The 25522-nt window shown below is 31.1% G+C and overlaps 2 protein-coding genes across 2 annotated transcripts; one reads left to right on the forward strand and one right to left on the reverse strand.

The window, feature by feature from the left end:
- Positions 1–1588: 1588 nt before the first annotated feature.
- LOC133673905 (cytidine deaminase 1-like) lies at positions 1589–2919 on the forward strand. The gene has a single exon (XM_062094837.1). The coding sequence runs from the start codon at positions 1739–1741 to the stop codon at positions 2681–2683; it is 945 nt and encodes a 314-aa protein (XP_061950821.1). The 5' UTR covers positions 1589–1738; the 3' UTR covers positions 2684–2919.
- An 11609-nt stretch (positions 2920–14528) lies between these two features.
- Positions 14529–17437, reverse strand: LOC133673934 (thioredoxin-like 2, chloroplastic). Its single transcript, XM_062094873.1, has 4 exons — positions 16935–17437; positions 16326–16508; positions 15491–15655; positions 14529–14929 (listed from the first exon to the last, which is right to left on the reverse strand). The coding sequence occupies exons 1-4, from the start codon at positions 17154–17156 to the stop codon at positions 14798–14800; spliced, it is 702 nt and encodes a 233-aa protein (XP_061950857.1). The 5' UTR covers positions 17157–17437; the 3' UTR covers positions 14529–14797.
- Positions 17438–25522: the final 8085 nt, after the last annotated feature.

Consider the following 25522-nt stretch of genomic DNA (forward strand, 5'->3'; position numbering starts at 1 on the left):
AGGTTAACTTGACTAACCCGAATTCAGGATAACCCTACATAAAAGAAACAAAAAAATCATAAAGCTTAAGGGCTAATAATTTAATGTGATATGATAAAATTAAAAAAAATTAATTATTTAAAAAAGGGTCGAGAGAAGAAAACCACGAGTCAACACGAGTTAACCTGATTAACCAGCTGCCCAGGATATAAGATAGGATAACCCTATAATAGAAAGGAAAATAAATCACAAAACTCAAGGCCCAATAATCAAATGTCGAATGATAATATTAAAAAAAATTTATAAAAAAGGATCTCAAAGAAGATTGAACTTAAATCAGGTTGATATTCGAAACTAGTGACTTGAGTCAAAAGACTGTGATTAACCAAGAAAAGGTAGACACGAGAAAATAATAAAGTGAAATTCCTAATCATAAAAAAATAAAAATGAAATAAATAGTAATCAAAATAATATAGGCTAAATTTAGCACAAAATTAAATGAAAGAAAATAATTAGGTATAAAATTGAGCAATCAAAAGAATAAGCACCAAAATTGAATATAAAAATTGAATGAAAAAAAATTTGAGGGACAAAATTGAAATAAATACAAATTAAAGGAAACAATTGAATTTTGGATAAAAAAATAAACTAGAAAAAGGATAAATACAACAACAATAAAAAAATGAGGACTAAATGGTATATAAATAAGTTAAATGAAATAAAATATTGAGAGATGAAATTGAAAATAAATAATTTAAAAAACATAAAAATCAACACAAAAACAATCAAAACAATAAGGGTTAAATATAAAATAAATACAAATTGAAGGATACAATTGGATTTTGAAAGGTTAGGCATGAATCAATATGGCAGGAGAGAGAAAAAACATAAAAGAAAAATAGCTTACCACAACCACACCACCGCAAACTTCATTACATGCTCTGCCCCATTGATCATGCTGCCACATGACTCTTCAAGATACACGGTGTGTGGTTATTTTTTGTCGTTAGATGTCGTTGCACGAATCGTCTAAAGGGCGCAGACACTGTCCACTTGATAACTCGTGTTAATAATTTTTTCTATTTTTATAATATTTATTATTTATTAAAAGATTAATTTAATTCTAATGCAAACTGAGAATAATAATAATAAAAAAAAACCTACTAGAAAAAACGAAAAAACCTTTGATAGCATGTTTTGTGTTTTTTAGTGATGTTGAAGTCTTTTAACTGTTTTGAGAAACACAAAAAGATAATTGAGCCTGACGGGTAGATATTTTATTATTATTATAAGGGTAAATTAATAGTTTTATTATGTAATAAAGATTTAAAAAGACTGATATGTCCCTAACTATTTTAAAAATACTTATTTAACCTCATTTTATTACTAGATTTGCTCTTCCTTGACTATCATTGCGAAGAGTAAAAAATCATTATATTATAGCAATCTAACAGTGCAATTAATGCATCCTTAATTTTTCTTATGATGGCGTGACACTGTATCGTCATAAAACTCATCTGCCTCTACATTAGCATTACCAATGTTTATTTATTTATTTATTATTATTATTAGTTTGGTAATTGGCACTATTGGTTTCCTAAAGCAATAATTATAATAATTTATAAAACGTCCCCATGAGTCGCCTGCCCTGCCCTGCCCTGCCTGCCTCTCTCACTCGTAATTTCTCAAATCTCTGATCCCGAACACCACCACCGCCGTCACCGAGAAAACAAAACAAGACAAAATAAAACCAAACAAAATGGATGGACCCATCTTCGTAATTGAAGCATCCGAAGCCGAATCGATGGCGAAACAATCAGGCCTCACAGTCCTCCAGCTCCTCCCTACCCTAGTCAAATCAGCGCAGGCCTTGGCTCGCCCGCCAATCTCCAAGTACCACGTGGGCGCCGTCGGTCTCGGATCCTCCGGCCGCATCTTCTTGGGTGGCAACATCGAATTCCCTGGCCTCCCTCTCCATCATTCTGTCCACGCCGAACAATTCCTCATTACCAATCTCACTCTCAATGCGGAGCCCTCCCTAAAATACGTTGCTGTATCCGCCGCCCCTTGTGGCCACTGCCGTCAATTCTTTCAGGAAATCCGCCACGCCCCTGATATACATATCCTCATCACGGGTGATAGTAATAGCAACCACAATTACAAGAATGGTTTAGCAAATGAAGAACAATTTGAGCCCATGTCTTGTCTTTTACCGCACAGGTTCGGACCTGATGATCTTTTGGGTAAGGATGTTCCCTTGCTTTTGGAGCCCCATCATAATAACTTGTCGTTTCTAGGTGATGACAAGTTACCAAATGGAGTTAGTGCTGCTTTTGAAGATCTGAAAAATGAGGCTTTAGAAGCTGCCAAAAAGTCTCATGCACCCTATACTAATTGCCCATCAGGGTTAGCCTTGATGGATTGTGAAGGGAAGGTGTTTAGAGGATCATATATGGAGTCTGCCGCCTATAATCCCAGCATGGGCCCGGTGCAGGCGGCTTTGGTGGCATATGTGATGGGAGGGAGGGGTGGTGGCTTTGACAGGATTGTTGCTGCTGCGTTGGTGGAGAAGCAAGGGGCTCAGGCGAGACAGGAGCAGACGGCGAGATTGCTTTTGAAGGAAATATCGCCGAAGTGTGAGTTTATGGTGTTTCATTGCGTTTCCAATTCCGGTTCCAGTCCCAGTTTCAACAATTTGAAATGAACATTGCTGCTACATAAAGCTACCTGATTTATTGGTCAATAAGAGATGCAAATGATTTGGATTGAATTAATAATGTTTTCTTTCTCTTGCTAGCAAGCTTTAGATTTTTCCATGACAAAATCTGATGATGCTTGACGTTTTCTTCAATTGAATGCGAAAAATTTGCAAAATTTAGCAGTCAATTCTTTCTTCTTGGTGACTGGCAATACAAATTTCTTTCTTTTCTTGTTGGTTGAGACATGGTGCTTCAATCCCTCTTCGGCTATCAATATTCAAGTATCGTTTTGACGTGCAAAACTCTCATGAATCCCCTAATTCTAGTCTGAGGGAAATTTGTTTTTTATTTGATGGGAGACATGGATGTGCATCCAGTACTCTTGCTGTATGTGACCTTTTGATTGGGAAAAAAAAATAAAAATCTTTTGGAAGAAAATTTAACCCGAACTAGCCCGAATGATTAGTGCTTTTTTGATAATTATCTTGCTTAATAAATAATAGATAAATATGAACATCATTAAACTTGATTCCAGTTGCTCTAGCTCTAAATGTTGCGGGTAAAACATTGTACACACACTGTTCATCATTGCAGATTTTATTGTGGATTCGTTTGATGTTTTATTTTTGGTTTTTTTTTTTACGTGATTGCATTTTTTTTAAAATTAAAAAATAGATAAATCAAATTTATTAACTAAATATAAATAAGACGCTACAAATGAATTATGATTTCGACATTTTTACATAAATTTTACTTTAGTGCTCAAATTTTACAGATTATATCTATTAGGTTCTTCAATATTTTTACAATTTAATTTTGATATAAAAATTTATTTTTATAATTTTTATTCTCTAGTTTGAGAGAAAAGAGAGAAATTGTTGAATTTTAACGGTAAATAGAGAAAATTGACATTGACACCAATCCTGACTATCAAAATAGTCATTTTTTGTGTCAACGAATTTTATTTGGTGAGAAGAGCTCCACTTAGGTGTTTTCATCATGAAATTATCTAAAAACACAGATCAAAGCTCAAAAAGATTTTTTATTTTTGAGTTTTTTGTGTATATTATTTTTAGATTTTTAATGTCATTTATGAGTTTGTCAAGGTGTTTAAGCTCTTTTCTAGGTGTTTTTGGTATAAAAAATGGGTTGAAAAATGAGTTTTTGTATTAAAAAAAGACCTTGTTATCTGGGGAAAACTAGACGAAATTTTTTTTTCCAAAAAATAATAGGGTGAACAACATGTTGTCCATCCCAATTTCATTTTTTAAAAAATAACACATGGCCTCTTTATTTGTTTTTGTAATTTTGCCTTTTTAAAAAAACATGTTTCTTTTATATCTTGTTTTTTTAATATTTTTTAATTTATATTTAAATTAATACCATTTCACCTTGATTTCTTGTTTTTTTGTATTTGACCTTTTTTAAATAGTGCTTGTTTTTTAATTATCTTGAATGTATTTAATTTTTGAAGAGATTATTTTAATTCATCTATAATTTTTTTTTTGTTTTATATAATTAAAATTTAATTTTTTTAAAAATACTTATATTTGGATAGTAAGTATTTTGTATTGGTGTTGGAATAAATATGTTTAGGATTGATAGTTAGAACAATTTTAGATATTGATTAAATGGATTAAAAGGTTGGTGGTAAGATTAAAAAGGGTTTTAAATAAATTTAAACACTTATTGAATATATGTTACTCCAAGTGTTGTGGGTTGATAAATATGATAAATAAATGTGTGAAGTGAGATGTTTAATGTAGAAAATTTTGAAAGAGACAAAGCTTACTTGACTGTAATTTATGAATATGGAAAAAAAATGGGAGGATTAGCTTGAAAATAATAACATGAATTATGTTGAAATTTTCTTGAATTGTTGTGTAGAATTGTGTATAAAAATTGCATAAATAAGGTGTATAAATGAGATATTGATTTAGAACAATATGTAGAAAGTTATATCGACATTCTTAGTAAATTAAAGAGAATGGACTTTGAATGTGATGTTATGTTATATTGTAGTTGAACTTGAACTAAAATATTTTGGAATGATCCTTGAACAAGAAATTGAAAGAAATGCCATGAAAAACAGAAGGAAGGTAGGTCGAAAAAGATAGCATGTTTCATTTTTTTGTTGGAAAAAAAAATATCCAACATATGACGGAGTGTAAGTCAAATAGCTGGTTTTTTTTATTAGATGGGGTAATTTACTTATACTTGTCTCCACTTCTGTAGTATCATTTTCATTACTTCGGAATAACTAGTGATATTTTATTAGTTACTCAATAAAATTTATTTTAATTAAAGAGACAAACATAAAAAGAATTAAAAAAATATAAAATCTATGACCCACTAAAAATATCATAAAAATAAAAAATATCTCATAATTTCTTTCTCTTAATTATAACTCCCTATTTCTTCAAAGTACACCATAAAAAAGAAATACTTGAGCTAACATAAAATCACTCCGATTTTGAAGCACTGAAAACAGGGCAGCGGTTAGAGCCGCCTTCTAGAAGAAGATTGTTCCAATTACTTGGAGTGGCTGAATTTTTGTAATACGAATAAATGTAGAATACTTTTTTCTTTTAATTAAATCCAGAATCATGATAATTTTCAACCATGGAAGAAAAAGCCTAAAAGAAGCACATGAATTATATTTGACTTGTTGGTAATTGGGTATCGAAAAGGAAAGAATGGTGGCTTTCTGCGTTTGACTTCCAATAATTATGAGCTGTGGATTACAATCAGAGAGTAAAAGGAGTAAGTTTCATGTCTTAAAATACCAGAAGGTGACAAAAACAGATCGATAAAAAGTGCTTTTTTTCTGACGTGTATTCGGAAAAACAGACGGCAGATTCAGTGCACAGAGGCTGGTTTTATCATGCTGGTAGGCTTATGGAAAAGATTAAGCGGCCCTGGTTGGCCGTAGCACACTCATTTTCCACTGATGCAAAAAGCACAAGTTCATTATTGAAGTGAAAATCAGAGACAAATCAAAAGTAAGCTCCCACCAGTATTCTTTATCATCGATGACCAAAACATTGAATTCCACTTCAATACGTGCATGGAGCTAGAAAACCTAGTTAAATCCAGAACTAGAGCCCTCAATAATTGATCAAAAGGTAAGGAGATCAGCTTTGGATTTATCCGATAAAAAGAAGTAGTTTGGTTTGTATTAGAACTACTCATTTAGGATTTAAAGTCTATACAATCACATAGTCAATATGAGTGATGGTTAGCCACACATGCAATCTCAATACAATCTTATTTATTATTTCTCCTATATGGTCTTCTTTTTTTTTGCTTTATTTACGACCTTTCATTCATTTTTCTTGCATTTTAACTCTTACAATTTCTCTCTCCGTGTCTTCTTGGTAACCCTATTCTTTTCTTTGCATGGTGTTGCTTCAGAGCATATCATATTTTCTAAAGGTTCAAGTTCTTAAACCTTCATGCTTGGCTTGATTTTACACGGTTACTACCTGTCTCCTCTCAAGTTAAGTTCCTATTATGTAAAAATGGTTAATTGGTAGCAAATTAATCAAAAGAATATCTAAGTGATCAATAGATTAACATGCCTGATGAGAAAAGATTCAATATATGTTCTAGAATGCATTAAACATGCCTCCAAAGAAAACCACAAGTAAACCCATCATCATTGCACTAGATGAATAATCAATATTAGCAATAGAGAAAGGCTAACTTCTAAGGTATAAGAGTCAAAAATCCACCACCTCCTTAGATTATGGTAGATCATTTAGTGTTAGATGTACCTGGTGGAGATGGGTCTTTATCATCTAATTCACCACTACAATATAAAACTATATTTGGGCACAACTTTAGTGTCCTTATACAGTATCTCCCAATGATTCCAATGGGGGTTGTCATCATTAATCACAAATGAGTGCATTGGTGTATTGGTGCCTCATACGTAGCCATGTGTGTATTATTTATATGGATTTTATGGCATCATATGATGATCACAACTATTTATGACAAATTCTAGTCAACCAACCATGGTTACTTTTGCAAGAATATCTTATTATCAACATGTAATTCTCTCTAACACTAACTTGAGGACTCTTTAGATGGACATGGAGAACACAACAAACATAACCTATCATAACAACATCGTGGTGGTCAATTGAACCATGTAAGGCATATCTAATAAATTAAATTAGATACAATATAAGTTGTCACAATAGTCTGGGTGATGCATAGGCTTATACATTTGTGAGGCATATCCCAAGGAGTTCTACAACCACAAACACTCCAATAGTGATGTTTGGAACAACACTATTTATATAACACAATATTTGCTAATGTATCAAACACAATAATAGACACAACTTAATTTAGATGTGATAGCCTTTGACATATTAGTCGTTCCCTAGGCATATAGACAACACATGCTAATTACGTGTTTGCATATACCGTCCATCCCTTTTCAAAACTTTTTATTTGGAAATTCTATGCACCACAAGTTGTCTTATGACAAGAAAATCTCAATCCCTTTACATAACAAACCCTTACTATCAATTAGAATACAAAAAAAAAAAAAAGATAAACAAAGATAAAATAGCCTAACACTTAGAGATGAGGACATAAGTAGGATACATAACAAGGCCAACTTACAATTAGTCATCCTCTAAATAGGATAAAAAGTTATACACAATCCCTAAAGGAATAAAGATAACAAATTTCAAGCAATTCTCTAAGAAAGATAACCAATCAATGAGAGAACAAATTTGTAACATTCTGAATTTTTGGATTGTTTTCTTATTCAATATTCTAGCATCGCTCAAGGAAAAAAAAATTTATCTACTGTTAGTTTAATGGTTGACCAAATTAATTGAGTCCAACTATTCAGTCAATCCATTCCTTCAATAATCCTTAAATTTCCTTTACCAGATCATTAAATGGTCGACCGGTTGAGACAATAGCGATTTTAAACAACTCATTTTATCAAGCGGTTGACCGGATCAGTTGGTAAATACAGTTGATTGACTGGTGGAGGGGGAATAATCACACATTTTAATTATTTTTCCTTTTGTTCATTTATATATTAACTTTTAGTATAAGAGTCAGAAATCCACCACCTCTTTAGATTCTAGTAAATCGTCTAGTGTTAGATGTGCCTGGTGGAGATGAGTCTTTATCATCTAATTCACCACTACAATATAAAACTATATTTGGGCACACCTTTAGTGTCCTTATACAATACCTCCCAATGATTCCAATAGGGTTATCATCATTAATCACAAATGAGTGCATTGGTGTATTGGTGCCTCATACGTAGCCATATGTGTATTCTTTATATGGATTTTATGGCATCGTATGATGATCACAACTATTTATGACAAATTCTAGTCAACCAACCATGGTTACTTTTGCAAGAAAATCTTATTATCAACATGTAATTCTCTCTAACACTGACTTGAGGACTCTTTAGATGGACATGGAGAACACAACAAACATAACCTATCATAACAACATTGTGGTGGTCAATCGAACCATGTAAGGCATATCTAATAAATTAAATTAGATACAAAATAAGTTGTCACAATAGTCTGGGTGATGCAGAGGCTTATACATTTGTCATAACCTATTTTTGGGTTATTCTCCAATTCATATTTTTTTTTCTCTCTCTTCAAAAGAATACAAAAAAATAAAAAATATTATAAAAAATATAACAGTGAAAAGAGGATGCTAGAACGCTCAGAAAATGGTCAAAATTGGTTGGGGAGGTTCAAAAATACAAAGATTAAAATTTGACGGTATATCGTTGACCGATGAGAGCCCTGTTGATGAAGAAAATTTGATTTGAGGAAGAAAAGTCCAAAATCAGATGTTTATGGACTCAATTAAATTTTATTGATGGTTTAATTGGATTTATGAAGGGTTTGATTGCAAAAAAAATTGATTTTTAAGTCAATTTAGGCTTTAATAGGAAGAAATTAAAGTTCCAAGGTCAAATTATAATTTTTGAGAGTTTATTTGGTCAAATCAGAGGCTTAATTGCATTAATATTAAAGTTTGATGGCCAATTAAGGGTTTAAATCTGAAACTAAGAACCAAACTGGAAAAGGCGCATAAATAGGAGGGTTAACATTGACTAAATTAGGGACTAAATTGAAGAAAATTGAAAGTTGTTGATCAATTGATGGTCAAATTATATAAATCAGAAACCAAGGACCAAAGTGGAAAAGAGAACCAACTTCAAGACTGACTATTAATCTTGGCAAGGATGTGATTGAATTGATGAAAATTTTCAATTAAGGACTTGATTGAAAAAATCACAAATTGAGGACTAATTTGTACTTTGACATAAATTTGGCGCCATTTTCATTTAAATGAAACGGCATGTTTTGGCCAAAAAGACACCGTTTCATACACTATTAAAAAAAAGCCCAAAACGGTACCATTTTGAATCTCACTATAGCCTTTCTTCTTCTCCTAGACGCGTAGAAAATAACGAAAGAAGAAAGTTTTGTTCCCCTGTTTCTCACCGCCTTCTCTTCCCTCGAGGACCCAAAAAGACACCAAAAAAATAGCCTATTTGCCTGAATACTGACCAGTGGCCTACCATGGACGCAAAAAAACAGAGGGGACAAGCCCCCAGGCGGCGCTGGGGCAGCTGCACAGAGGCCACCCCAACCGCCTTGCCCTGTCCCCTGACCGGACAAAGGCAGGCCATTTCACTGCCCTTTTCTGCCTATAAATACAAAGGTAGAGAAGAGGCAAAAAAAAAAGGAAAAAGGAGGGAAAAAGGCAGAAGAGGAGAACCAAAAAAGAAAAAGAATAAAAAAAAAGAAAAAAATAAGGAGAAGGTAGAGGCAGAGGGGGACAACGACCACCTTCGGCCCAGCAGCGCCACCGTTGCGCCTCCTCTCCATTGCCACCAGCATCAGCAGCTGGTCGAGCAGTTGAAGAAAAGAAAAGAAAAGAAAAGAAAAAACAGAGGCTCTCGCCTCTGCACAGCGAAGAAGAAGAAGCCAGCAGTGCGCCATCGTGCCCCCAGCCACCACTAGCAGAGCCGTTGCAACCCCCACCACCAACAGCACTGCCTCGACACCACCGCAAGTCGACCTTCTCTGCAACCATCTCCATCCCTGCCATGCCTCCACTCCACTGTTCACGTAGCATGTGAACAATTGAGAGCACTGTTCACACGGGCTGGGCTGAGCCCAACCTATGTAGTTGGGTCGGGTTCGGCCCAGCATATATGTATTTAGACCGGGTCCGGCCCATTTAAAAAAATTAAAGAAAAAATATTTTTCAATATTTGTGATTTCCCTATTTTTTGATTTATGCCTTTTTTTGCTTAATATTGGTCTGTATTTTACGTCTTAAAAATACAAATCCGGTATTAAAATACCCGATTTTCATCAAATTTTGAAAAATACAAAAAACAAATTTAAAAAAGAAAGAGAAGAAAAAATGTTTTTGTGCATACGGCCATCTCAAAGCTAAAAAATCATATTGTGTTTTCCATACACCAAAAAAGAGATATATTTTAGCATGTATTTTGGCTTTAATAATCAGTTTATTAAAGTCACGAGAACGTTGACCAAAATTTCAAAAACAACAAAAAAAATTTTTGTCTTTTAATATCCGGGGTACGACCTTACACGTAAGGCGCATTCCAGATATCAGTTTCTTTTTGTGGATACTTGAACGATTAGGCTTTTACCTATAAGATAAAGAACCTTCTTATTGAGGAGGGTTTTTTCTTGAACCTTTAGAATCAACCAACAACTAGAAAACACAACAAAACCTTAAATTTTATCAGACATTAAAAAAATGCAGCCTATCTTAAATAGGACGTATTTGGGGTGCTGATATCTTCTCTTTACGCAACCAGTCTCCTTATCCGATCTCTGAGACCAGTTAGGGTTCCTAGTGACCAAAATACTAAGTGGCGACTCCTATTCAAATTTTCCACTGATACGAGACAAGAATGCCTTGTCTCCCCATATTTTCCATATAGATAAAAAAAAAAGTAGAATCCAACCTGAGGGTGGACGATTGCCGCGACGCCGCACACGTGCGACAACATTTGTGAGGCATATCCTAAGGAGTTCTACAACCACAAACACTCCAACAGTGATGTTCAGAACAACGCTCTTTATATAACACAATATTTCCTAATGTATCAAACACAATAATAGACATAACTTAATTTAGATGTGATAGCCCTTGACATTAGTCGTTCCCTAGGCATATAGACAACCACATGCTAATTACGTGGTTGCACATACCGTCCATCCCTTTTCAAAACTTTTTATCAGGCAATTCGATGCACCACAAGTTGTGTTATGACAAGAAAATCTCAATCCCTTTGCACAACAAACCCTTACTGTCAATTAGAAATAGAAAAAAAAAAGATAAACAAAGATAAAATAGCCTAACACTTAGAGATGGGGATATAAGTAGGATACATAAGAAAGCCTATTTACAATTAGTCATACTCTAAATGGGATGAAAATTATACACAATCCCTAAAGGAATAAAGATAGCAAATTTCAAGCAATTCTCTAAGAAAGATAACCAATCAATGAGAGAACAAATTTGTAACATTTTGAATTTTTGGATTGTTTTCTTATTCAGTATTCTAGCATCGCTCAAGGAATTTTTTTGTCTACTATTAGTTTAATAGTTAATCGAATTAATTGAGTCCAACTATTCGGTCAATCAACTCCTTCAATAATCCTTAAATTTCCTTTACCAGTTGACACAATAACGATTTTAAACTACTCATTTTATCAAGCGGTTGATCGGATCAGTTGGTAAATACAGTTGATTGACTGGTTGAAGGGCCATAATCACACATTTTAATTATTTTTCCTTTTGTTCATTTATATATTAACTTTTAGTATAAGAGTTGAATGTTGTTCTGTGCTTTAACGGACAAGAATATGTCGATGATGATGATGATATCTACATTGAAGATTGCGATAAAGCTGATGACAATTTAATTGATGAATAAGAAAAAAAATTCTAACTAACTATCAGAACACGAAAGTGTAAAGAATTTTTTATAATGTAATATTATGGATGAAATTTTGTACCATGAAATATTTATTTTATAAATGTTCACTGTTGTTATTGTGTTGTGCGGACAGTTTACAATTCAAGTGCTTGTAGGGAGGATAAATAGGCAATACAAACACAATTTGTCATGCATTGTGCACATCATTGACGGATCTACAAACAGACTAAGTCCTTTGGTATTTTATAGAGAGTTGTAAAATATTTACTGCATATGTCACAATCATCGACCTCTCTACAGACGAAATTAGTCCATCGATATTTTCCATAGGATGGGAACTGCTCACCTTCTATGTCGGTGAAGTCCTCTAAATCACCGACGGAATGTGAATTCCAAAGCGCGGGTAATTAATGCATCTCTGATTGTGTGTACTTATTTCACATAACTAGTGGACTATGAAAATTCTGGAGGTCTATTTATAGAAGGTAATTAACACATTTTTTTTATACAAGCTATACAACAATATTTAAAGTATATGAATATGGTGTTTGGTGATATCAGGGATTGGATGGATAAACAACAACAACAACAACAACAACAACAATAATAATAATTAAAAACAAAACAAAAAAATCCAAAAAATTTCAAGGGGCATTTTAAAATATTTGTGATTTTCTCAAATGTTTTTCTACCAATTTTGCATAATATTGGGTTGTATAATTATACTGTAAAATACAAATCCAGTATTAAAATACCTGGTTTTCTTCGAAATGTTTTCAAAAAAAAATTCAAAACATCATAAATATTTTGAATAAATTGCCCTTTTAAAAAAATATATTTTGTTTTTGTGCATATGGCCAAATCCTAAAAATTTCCCAAGCATATTTTCATTAAAAAATTGCATCTTTCTCATGTTTTAAAAATAAAAATAAAAAATTTGGATATCACAACTAGTTTATGATCATTCATTAGGGTTTGGCCAAAATATTAAAAATATTTTTCCAATGTTTTTTGTAGAGTCCAGATGTAGATTTTAATATATGTAAGGTGTAAAATTACACGATAAATTACACTCTCAAGTATTAAGATACAAGGTGTAAAAATACGATGCTAAAATTCAAACTTTAGAGCGGTTAGAATTTAACCCGATAAGGTATAGATTTTCTCATGAAGAGAGATCTACTTTGAACCTTTGAAAAGACCAACGAATAGAAACCCGACTTAAAAAAAAACAATCAAACAACAATGCAGCTTACCTTAGATATGGTGCACTTGAGGTGATGCGTCTTCTCCTTGTACAACCAATCTCTTGCCTAGACTCTCGCAGACCATAGATTCCTAGTGATCATAATAATAGGTGGCGACTCCTAAATATTAATCATAATTTTATAATTAAATCCAAAAACTATTCCCATCACACCACATCTCATCAAGAGGCACGATATAAAGCCTCCGCCGTCGCCAGACGACGTCGCGGCTCGACCCCGCGACATCCATAGTAACTCATCTAGATAAGTGAGAAAATGATTGTTTTTTCGTATGATTTATGGATTTTTACAAAGCAAAGACTTAATTACATTTGGAATTCTTACTTTACAAGGATTTTTTCACTTTCCAAGAAAATCAATTAGACAACAATCCTTATTTTGCAAGGATTCCTTATGCCATAACAATCCTTGTTATTCAAGGACATTAGAGGCAATTTTTGGCTTATTTTTTCTAATATATAGTTATTCTCTAACAAGCATAACTCTTGATCTAATCATTGGATTAGGCTGAATATTTTTCAAAAGATTGTAAAGGTCTTGTTTTCTATAGAGAAAAGTTTGTAGCAATCAGAGTTTAGAAAGACCTTCAAAAAAATCCAAGAAGTTATTGCGTGGCAATTGTATTATTTTCCTAGTTTGTTTAGGATTTTTTTTGTCTATTTTGATTAATACTCTTTCATTATTTTTCAATCTTATTTAGGACATTTTACCTAGTATAAATAGGGATATTTAGCTTATATTTAGGTTTTTTCAAATTGCTTATTATTAAAAAATAATATTTTATGTGTGGAGAGGTTACTCATTCTTTTGGTTCTTTATTGAACTCTTTAAAACTTAATAAAGATTAATTTTCTTTAAGGTATTCTTCCTTATATAATTATTAATTCATTCAGACTTTTGGCTTCTCCACTAAATTATTTAAATATGCTTTTGTAAGGATTTGTTTGTTTATTATATAGACCTACAATTCAGTAAGGACCCAACAAAAATTCATCTTATTTTAAAAGGAGCCAACTTTTCAAAACTTGAACCTCCTACCAATTAGTCAAAAAATCATCTTATTCATCTTATATTTAGGTTTTTTTTTAATAAAAAATCCTATTTTTAGCCAAATAAATACTAATATGGTTATTACAATACACAATGATCAACACTTGTGACAAACCAAAATTACCAACCTTTTAGTTGTAAAGATTTCTTCTTGTCTTATTTAATGTGGTATACTTAGCGTTTATTATAAAATTGCTTTCCAGCTAATGACACAACTGAAAAAAAATAAAAACACAACTTGTTGAAACACCTTCTAAAATCCAAATCACATTGAAAATTTGAATGTACATGGTCTATAACACTACCAGTAGTGCTATTACCTTTATCACAAACCAAACCAACATATCTAGTATTTTTCAATAATACCACTATATGTGTTTTTAGTATTTTTCAATAATTTTAAAATGTTAATAATAATAAAAAAATTTATCATATTTAAAAAGAAAAACTTATGAAAACACCTGCAACACAATTCCAGTCGCACCTTGAAAATCGCTTGAGCTCTCATGAGTTCGTTTCGTAGTTCACGCTATAAGATTAGTTCATCATCAATAATATTTCTGGTATCCGGATTGAATTTTGCACAAGAGTTTGCTGTCATTCACAAGTTTACCTAAGGCAAACATGCACGAATATTTCATAAACAAAATATGACATTCACAAGAATGGAATGCAAGAACGATGGCAACTTCCTCCTGCTATTCTCTTACAAAGAGCAGTCTGAATATGCACAATAACAGCGGATTGCTCACCATGAAGCACCTTGGCAAATATACAGACAGATCCTTGGCTTACGAGTTTTATGTTTATGTGGATCCTGCTGTCTTGTCCTGTGGAGCTGATATAGATTCAAGAGTAAGCTCTCCAACTGCCTTTGGTGGACCAATGCTGCAACGGGCTGTGTTGTGCATTTCAATAGCATCTTTTATTTTTTGAAACTGCCGATGGTTTTGAGAACAACGTTTAACAAACAATCAATATCAGTAGAACAAGAAAATTAATCATTTACACTAACTGCATTTCAACTCAAGTTATTTAGTATGGGTGGTTATCTACTAAATGATCCGTAATGTAACAAATGAACTGAATCTCAAGCAGTCAGAGAATTCCTTATTGATTAGTCCCTCCATATGAGGTTATACTACGCTCTTCCACACCAGCTTCGAGCTTTCGCTCTCTGTAAAGTTGTTCAATACAATAAATGAATCAGATTTTATATTGCACCCAACTCTTCAAAATGCACACTCTAATCATGTGCCTAGACAAGATAAAAGGACGAACTTCATAGTTTCTCTATTGGTTCTTCTCTTCACCTCCCACAACATCGATATGAAAAACCTTGTCACTAGCTTCATATTTTATTACATACAAGTCAACTCATTGGGAACTGTTGCTTCAACAGTTGAGCATTAGTGTTGGTGAATAAAGACATACATCCAGTGTTCAAAAAATCCAAAAATATAAAGTAATAATAAAAAGGAAAGAGATGAAGTGCTAACCTTAGCTAGTGAACATGAAAAGGATTCAAGTTGTCCATGAGCTCCACGATAGAAGTGGAAATAAGGAAGCACCTTAACATTCAAACTTCTGCACATAGGCTTGTTTTCATTAAAATTGACTTTCAGGAATAGAATTTCAGGATGTTCTTCAGCTGTTCTGCAGAGCTGTGGATCCATCACAAGAAAAAAATCATTAGGCTACACCAAAAAAAATTCTACCAACAGTTCAGAAACCAATTCCTCCATTCTTCATGATGAATAGGCTTTGTGAAACAGTGTTTCATGCATCCATGTTCATTTAGAAAATAAAAAAATAAAAAGTACTGATCTTTCCATATAAATCAATAATTTACATACAGACTACCAACGTTAGCAATACATATATGTTAAAGAAGAGTCGATGGTATCAAGAACTACTATGATTCTGTTTTAAAATTAATATATGAACTATCAAACTCTAACATTAACTTTTGCAGCATCATAATTGATGGAGATAACCAAGACATGATTCACATGTCCGTATGATCTATGATGATAGAGGATAGCTCAACCCTAGTGTTATTGAATTTTATTTAGGTTTATTTAATGGATTTGATTTAGTTATTATTGGATATTTTGTTTAGTGGGCTATAATCCCAATTGTTTATTCTAAATTTGTTTATTTTTGGAAACCGAAATAAAATTTTTTAATGGGATATCATCATGAAACTCTACACTTTGAAGTTTGCTCAACAGTACAGCTCTGAATCCTCAAAACTTTAAGAGGTTGGTATCCAGGCCACTCTTAACGACAAGCAAGTTTAGGAATCAATTGTCAAATAAAGAGAAGAATTACCTTGGGAAATAACGCTCGACAAGAAGCACACCAAGTTCCATAAAATTCAACAATTACTAATCTATCTCCAGCTTCACTTAAGGCACGCAAAAATTCTTCTGTAGAATGAATGTCAATCATATTTGGTCCCGCATTCTTCTCCCACCATTTCGGTTGGTCAGTTTCAGCAACAGTTGCATGTATCTGAAACAAATTATTGAAACAAAATGAATAATTGAATTGCCTGATGGGGAAATCAACCAGATTCAAATGAAATAAAAAAGAAAAATATTTTCGGTCGCACACAATTCTTGATGAACTTCTTTTGGAAGATAAACCCCACACCATGATGTGTTCTGAGGACCCAGAAGGCAGGTGATTTGGCAATCCCGGGATTAAATTTATCACGGGCAAAGTCAATTAAAACACAAATTCCCAACAAACCCACCATTCAGAACTTCAAATAGAAACACCTAATAAATACAGTTTAATTTGCATAAATTCTCTCTTTAATTAGCATGAATGCTAACCAATGTAGAATTTTTTTTAAAAAAAAGTTCCTCGTAAATTGACTTAAATTCTACGGAAAACACAAGAAGAAGAATAGAGAACTGGGATAAAAGTTTGTACCTTAAAAGAGAGCAATTGTTTCCTGCGAGAAAAAGAAAAGCGAGAAGCAGTGGCAGCAGAGGAATATAAGAGAGGATAAATTCTTATATCTGAAAAACTAATGTGCTTATGAGAGAGGAGTGGCTGGAGAGAGATGGAGTTGGAGGAGGCAAAGGAGGTTAGCAGAGAAGATGGGAAGCCAAGTGAGCGGAAGGATGGAAGCAACCCAACAACAACTGCCATCTACAGCACTGACTGATTGATTGACAGACAGACAGATGAAGTAATCCAACAAACAAAAAGAAAATAATAATAGAGGATGATTTATTCAACTGCTACTGCTACATGCCATAAGGGAAAGAACTTTCCTCCTCTCTCCCCTGCGAACACTCTAGTTTGTATAAAAAATCTCTCTCCGTTGCTCTTCTCTTTCGTGCTGCCTGACCCTCCCTTGTCTGGCCGTGTTCGTACCAAGAAGATACTTCCACAGGAATCAGGTTGAGGTATCCATCTATCTCCGTGTCTTTAGAATATGGTTTTAATTGTTTTTAATTTAAAAATATATTAAAATAATATTTTTTATTTATAAAAAATTATTTTTAATATTAATATCCAAATAATTAAAAACATAAAAATTTATTAATTTAAATATATATTTATATATATATATATATATATTTAATTTTTTAAAAATATTTTTAAAATACAAAAACAAACCCCCATATCAATAATAATAATAATAATAATATATAATCTCATGATTTTTTTTATAAATTTTAATTTATGTTGTTGTTTATGTAATGTCTCATTTTCACCTACAACTTTTGGTTTCTTTTGATCCCACCCCATATTTTTCTCTTGTATTCCAATGTCCTTGATAATAATAGAAAATCTGTATGAATTTCAATTTTATTGGTGAAGTTTATGGAGTTTCTTGATATAACCTAAAATATCATTAAAAAAATATATTTTTTAATGATTTTTATTTTTTCAAATGATTTTTGTTTTTTCAACACTATTTATTAATCCTTTTAATAAAAATAAGAATAAAATTACAAAAATATAATTATTTTTTTCATTAGCATTTAACATCATTGTTGCTATTTTTTTTACACTCTCACACAAATATATTATATATACTCATTTTATTTATTTCTCCGTTAAAAATTGAAATTACATCATAAATAAAAATTCTAAAATAAAAAGGTTAAAGTCTTGTACAGTTGGTATGATAACTTAAAAGTAGAAGGATAAGTTCAACAACACCTAGAGTTTGATTATTTGCATATATTCAAATTCTATGAATCGTGTGCTAGAGATGTTATTTGGTGACAACATAAAAAGAAGAGGAAGAAGTAGAATCAAAAGAGAAGGATTAAAATGTTGAAGGTATTAGTGAAAAAATGAAGAGATAGTAAAATATTTTGAATTTTTATTTTTATTTTTATTTTATTTCAGTATTGAAAAGGAAAAGATAATTTTGTTATTACTAAATGAGAGTTTTAAGTTGGTAGAGTTTAGGGATTTATTGAGAAACTGATGCCGATTAATTTTTATACTTAGAATTGAATATGTGATGAGGTAACAACTACTTTTGCATAATAAGAAGTGGAATTCTAAATATCTAACCCTCAAAAAGAGTTATTTATTCTATGAAGCACCATCACGAAGAAAAGGATAGGAGTTTGGAAGAAGACTTTACATGAATCTAAAGTGTAGGAAATAAAGAAATGTTGTAAATAAAATCAATAAAACCCTTTGGAGAAAAGATGGATAAATTACATGAATTGAATACATAGGGATGACCATTATTTATAATAGTATCTAATCTTATTTATATTATTATGGAGTTTGAATTCTATTTACATAGACAATTATAATCTTATATAAATATCAGTATAATAATGATGTTTATTAACTCTTAATACAAACTAAACTCTCTCTTTTTTTATACACACATAAATTTTGGGCTAATATGTGACTTCTAATTAGTGATTATATTGATTATTCACCCTTTAAATATAATTATATTTTCTAGTTATCAACATGCGTTCAAAATTTATAGGTCAATTTTTACTTTTGGTCACTTGGTTGAGTGATCGACTATTCCTTCAACTTTCCTGATTGATTAAAAACTCTTTCAACTGTGTTAATTCTTCTAATTCATGATTAATTGTAGCCTTTCTTCCTTGTAATGTGATGAACAATTATTGTTCTTTATGATTGACACATCTGTATTTATTTTAAATATTAACAATGGCACTCACATTGCTTTATTTCTCAAATGAATGAATATTAAAGCCATCAAACTTGTACTAAAATCAATTGATCAAATCAACCAAGTATGATATGAAAAATAACATTATTCACTTAAAATTAGTCAATCATGTTTTATTAACATGTCAAATATTTTACCCAATCATTTTAATTTAAAAAAATGACATGTGCTCTAGCTAGCTTTTAGACATGACATTTAGGTTTTTGAAATTACTCCTAATTCCTTATCTTTTGCGCAAAAAAAAAAAACTTAATTCTCGTTTCACGAACATAGATATTTTCTTGTAAAGGCTCTATAAAGAACTCTAAACGAGCATTTTCTTCAAAAAATAACACCTTCAAGCGTTGCTCCTCAAAACTCACTCATATCTTTCTATGAATTCTATGTAAATTATTTATTTGATGTGTTTTAGACTACTATTAGTGTAAGTAAGAAGAATACAAGTTAAAGTATGAGTATATTCTTCAATAAAACACCTTTGGAAGAAATAAATGATCATTTCACTTTCGATATTGAGAAAGGATTATTTTTTAGGACAATTATATAAACAAGAACATCTAGAAGAAAGTTATCTTTATATGGAATAGAATTGTCATAATAAATTAGTGTTTGGGAAGAATGTAACACCACTTTGATGAACAATAGAAATTCTAAAAGATATTTAAAGAAATTTAGATTTCTAAAATCCTAACAAAACATAACAAAGAGCTATTGGTTACTCTCTAGTTGTTCTGGTATAAGTCCAATAATGTCTTCTTATTCAAGTATGGCTTATATATTGTAGCTCTTTGTAATTTAGCCATAAAAAGGTAGCCTATGTCTAGCTAGCAAGAAATTATGTCTATATATATATATATATATATATATATATATATATATATATATATATATCAGTTCTTTAAAGGACTTAGTAAAAGTTTCCTTGGAATTCGGTAGGTTAATAAAAAGCAAGAAAAAAAATAATGACCTCCCTATTTTTAAGAAACATGTAACACTTATATTATATCGAATATGAAAATGCCTCAAACTATTCCAAGTCATAGAAGCATACAAAATCTTACTTAAAAATCACCATAGTTTTGGTTAAAGGTAGGACTATGACTCTAAGTCCTTTTGTTCTTAGCCATATTTATAGGATTTTGAAAGAAAGTTAGTCCAAGTGCAATAAAGTCCCTCACTTGATGAAAAGTTATATTTATGGAGTGTTATGTGGGTCAAAACATGGGCTACCATATATTTCTCAAACTTTATTGATGTGAGGATGCATATTGACCCAAATTTGATCTTTTTAAGGAAAAATCTCTTATGTTTTTCCTTTCAAAACTTGTATTTCAAAGATCAAGTAAATATTTTCCTTTGCTTAACAAATAGGAGTGACATAACAATTACTCATAAAACATCATTAATGACAAGGCCTTAATAGATATTATCATCATAAAATCAAATAAAAGAAGATGAACCATTATTCTTGAAGGTGTATCCTTACCTAGAAGGACTTGCACTATAAGTTGTCACTACCTATTACTACTGAATCTACTACTAAACCTTCTTCTCAAGCTAAACTTCTTAAGCCTTCAATGATAAAACCTCTTAGGTTATTTATCTTTTACATTGAAGGTGAATATGTTTCACTAAATATTGTGTTTATTAAGATAGATTTTGTACTATGAAAATATCCTTTTAGTTTAGAAAAGAGTAATAGTGGAGAAAAAAAAAGATTAAAGATAATAACATAATTGCTCTTAATATCATATAAGCCTTATCAATAACTAATGGTATTAGCAATCATATTCTTCTACATCAATGGTATGAGGTGAATGTGAAGGGTAACCATATTAAGAATAGTTAAGGTGAAGGATATATTAGTAATTGATCCTTTTTTATTGAACTAATAGTTGATTTTCTTAAGAAATCTTTAAGGCTTAAAGCTCTCTCTTCTTCCATAACACTAGAAGACCACTACACTAATGCTTATACATCTCCTCTTAAAAAATGAAAAGCCATGGTTCTAGATCAACCATCTATGGTAACTCCTTAAAATTAGCATAAATATTTTTGTTATCATTTTAAGATGCCTTTGATTTTTATAGTTTTAATATTAGTAAAAACTTTTCTTTTTTATATTATAGAATTTTTTATGATCTACTTTCTTAATTTTCTACTCTCTTACTAGTAGACATTTCATCTTCTAATATTGAGCTTAAGGAGAACAACCAACTGAGAGAGCTTTTGATAGCCAATATCAAGAAGATTATGACCATTATTAACCTTGAGTATAGTATTTTAAGTATTAAAGCATTTACTAATCATTTAAAAGAGATTTTAAAAAGTCTTTAAAGATTCATTGGATCATGGTGCAAGGGGAACCTTGGTATAATGGTAAAAAGATGTTGATCTCCTTATTAGTATTAGGAAAAAACAATAAAGGTGTTGTGAGAATATAAAATTGTCTAAGAATCTTTTAGAAACCAAAAAGAATCTTGAAAAGTTAAATACTCACTTGTCTAGAAGGCTAATCAGTCTATTAAAGATGCCTCTTTATAAGTCAAGTCTTGAGAAGTTAAATAGTTTGTATGAAGGAAGAACTAATACAGGCCAAGAAAAAGCTTGCTAAGGCTAAGGTTGATACCTTAGAGATATTAAAGTGAGGAACCATATGTAAAAAAAAAATATCTCTATAAAAATCAACAAATATCACCTCATATCTTCTCAAATAGTAGAAAGCCATCGAGAGAAAAAAAGTTATGGATGATCGTGGTGGTGTTCACTTGTCTTAAATTTTTTTTTCTAGGATTAATAGCTTTTTTTCCAACTAAATAATCATTATGCACTAATACAACTTTAATTTATTCTTTGCATTATTTGAACAACATTTTTATTTTAATATTGACCAATTGTATAATAGTTTAAATTCATGTTATAAGTAGAGAAGCATGAATTCAAAGCAAAACATGTACAAATTCATCCTATAAGTTCATGTTATACTAAAAAATTATTTATTTATTACCCTTGATTAGAACGATGTGTAGCTATGATCAAAGTATAACATTCATTATAAAGATAACTTAGTTATATTAATTCAAATCACTTACACAACTATCATATGAGTTTTTTAAACATGAATAAAAGGTGGGGTTTGAATTGTCAATTTAATTGACATGAAAATGGTGTTCAATTATGTTAAATATTGAACTGTGAGATGAATGAATAAGTGTTAAATAGCATTAAAAAATTAAAGAAAATATATACCTTTATTTTGTAGAAGATACGACCAAGACTAAGAAAATGGGTTTGGAATGGTTGGTTTAAATTGCCATGAAACTTATATTTAAACATGTTATATTATAAAGTTAATAAATAGGAGTGAAGTTAGTTACATGAAAAAAGGAAGAAAAAAAAGTTTGAGTTCTTTAAGGAGATAGTTTCGGCCAATATGAATTAAAAAAAAGATTGAATTATGTCTTAAAATTATTATGGTATTTATGTTCAATTGTGTAATATAATGTGTTTTAAAAATTAAGTATGAGGTTGGTTGTATGAAATCCTGGAGGAAAATGTATATTCCTCTTGTTATAAGTGTGGCCTAAAGTAAATAAAAGAGTACTTTAAATCTTATGGATTTAATTATTATAATGATTAAGTTAAAGGGGCTACGTGATATTATGTGTGTTGTACTAAGCAATGTTTTTATGAATATGGTTTTGGAAAATGTGCATGCATAAGAAAATTGAAATGAAGGTCCAATGATGATTAAATTGAGTATGATGTTGTATTCCTGCTAATACAAAAAAGACTATGGGATTTGGTTAGCCGCTAGAAATTACATCATGATCTTAGGTACTAAGTAAGTGCCTTGCACCCATCTCTATTTGTAGAAATTTCATAAATTTAATTCACTGTAAAATTCTTTAAATGTGTTTGCATATAAATATATGATTGTGAGTAACCAATAAGAACTTGATTGACTAGTTGCCTTGAATAAGGCTAATAGCGTTAGTGTAACCAACTATAGAGCTGATGATGATATATTTGAGGTGAAATGCGATGGTTTCTATCAGGAAATAGGATTGGGCATTATAAAAAGGTGTTAATTCTTGATCAAAAAAATAATTCTTAAATGTATATGTAATTAATGTGTATTGCAAAATAAATATGTTTTGGAATGTATGATTTGATTAACTGCTCGGAGTGGAGCTAGTGGCATCAGTTACGTTGATGACCGGGATATATGATTTAACTAGCTTTCCGAAGTGGAGCTAGTGGCATTAGTAGCATTGATGATTGGGATATGTGATTTGATTAATCGCCTTGTACGAAGCTAATAATTTTTGTATGATCGTCTTATTAGATTATTGTTGAAAATGTGTTTGGGTGAAATCAAATTGTTGATATGAAATAAAGAATTTGTAATTAAATTCATGGTGATGGTTGTTGGATTAATGAAATTGAATTTAATCAATGTTTAATCCTTGTGATGGATATGAAAATTATATCACTTGAGAAGAATGATTGGAAGGATAGATGACTAAACAAATCCAAATGGTGATAAATTAAAAAAATAAAGGATGATATCTATGGTGATGAAGGTGATATTATAACATAAAGGTTGATTTGGAGGTAAAAAGAGATCAAATGTAAAGCTGATTTGTGATAGCCAAAAGTAGTATAATGTAGGGATGTTTTGGGACAATCGATTGTAATGTAGTAAAGAAATATTATAGATAATCAATTGTAAAATAGGAAAGGTCTAGATTGGCAATGGTCTTGCTTGATGTCTTGTTGGGTTGAGTTAAGGAAGTATTGAAAGCTTACTTGGTTAACTAAATTGTAGATGAAGAATAGAAGTTGCTTGATAGTAGGTGTATTATTTATCTGAAGATTTTTAACAATGCGTGTAAAATGTGCATTGAGTTACTTTCATAAGTGTACATGTAAAGTGGTATAAAACTTGTTTTAAATAACATGTTTGTAATGTAATAAAGAGAAGTAAGATTATCAGTGTGATATATGATTTGTAGTTGTATTAGCAGTGAAATGCCATACTAATAATAATAGTGGTGGCTACGTGTTGGCACATGTCTACCAATTGTTTGGTTTAACATAAACGGGTGAGGAAAATTCATTATGATTGTAAATGTAGAAGAAAAGGAAAAATCTAATAGTACCTCCATTCCCTATTATAATGGATTACCAATGCCAAAATTTGAGTGTAACTTGTGTATGATATACCTAGTGATATACAAGTATATAAATGTTCAAGTAATCATGTAAATATAAAATATGATAAAGATGTCCATGGTGATAAAAATGATATTATAACATAAAGGTCAATTTGGAGGTAAAAAAGGATCAAGTGTAAGACTGATTTGGGATAGCCAAAAGTAGTATAATGTAGGGATGTTTTGGGACAACCGATTGTAACGTAGTAAATGAATATTATAGACAATCAATTATAATATAAGGAAGGTCTAGTTTGGTGATGGTCTTGCTCGATGTTTTGTTGGGTTGAGTTAAGGAAGTATTGAAAGCCTACTTAAACAACTAAATTGTAGATGAATAGAAATTGCTTGATAGCAGGTGTATTATTTATCTGAAGATTTTTAACAATGTATGTAAAATGTATATTGAGTTATTTTTATAAGTGCACATGTAAAGTGATATAAAACTTGTTTTAAATAATATGTTTGTAATGTAATAAAGAGGAGTAAGATTATCAATGTAATATGTGATTTATAGTTGCATTAATAGTGAAATGGCCTACTAATAATAATGGTGGTGGTTACGTGTTGGCACATGTGCACCAATTGCTTGGTTTAACATAAACGGCGAGGAAAATTCATTATGATTGTAAATGTACATGAAAAGGAAAAATAATAGTACCTGCCAAAATTTGTATGTACATGATATACCTAGTGGTATACAAGTATATAAATGTTCAAGTACTCATGTAAATATAAAATATGATTGAAATGAAATGGATTAACATTGGTGTAAGTTGTCCTGGTAAATAATTGCATTGTCACTTAAAAAGAGGTAATGATCCCACAAGGAAACTCCATGTGTAGAAGAAATGGTTGTAAATTCTACTGGGAGGTTGAACGGATTCAGACCATTACCAAAAAAAATAAATAAATAAATAAAATACACCAGCTCGAGGAAGTATATAACACTAAGAAATTATGGGGCATTACAATCAAGTCGTTTTATGATCAGTAGTTGTTGTCTATAATTTCTTTAGTTATGAAAAATGGGGAAAAAAATCAGAATTCATCTCCTATTGAGTTGGTGTGTCGAGTTCTGAAACTTTCTAAAATCATGCCTATGCATCAGA

This window comes from Populus nigra, chromosome 15 (genome assembly GCF_951802175.1).
Source record: "Populus nigra chromosome 15, ddPopNigr1.1, whole genome shotgun sequence".
In the NCBI taxonomy this organism is placed as follows: Eukaryota; Viridiplantae; Streptophyta; class Magnoliopsida; order Malpighiales; family Salicaceae; genus Populus; species Populus nigra.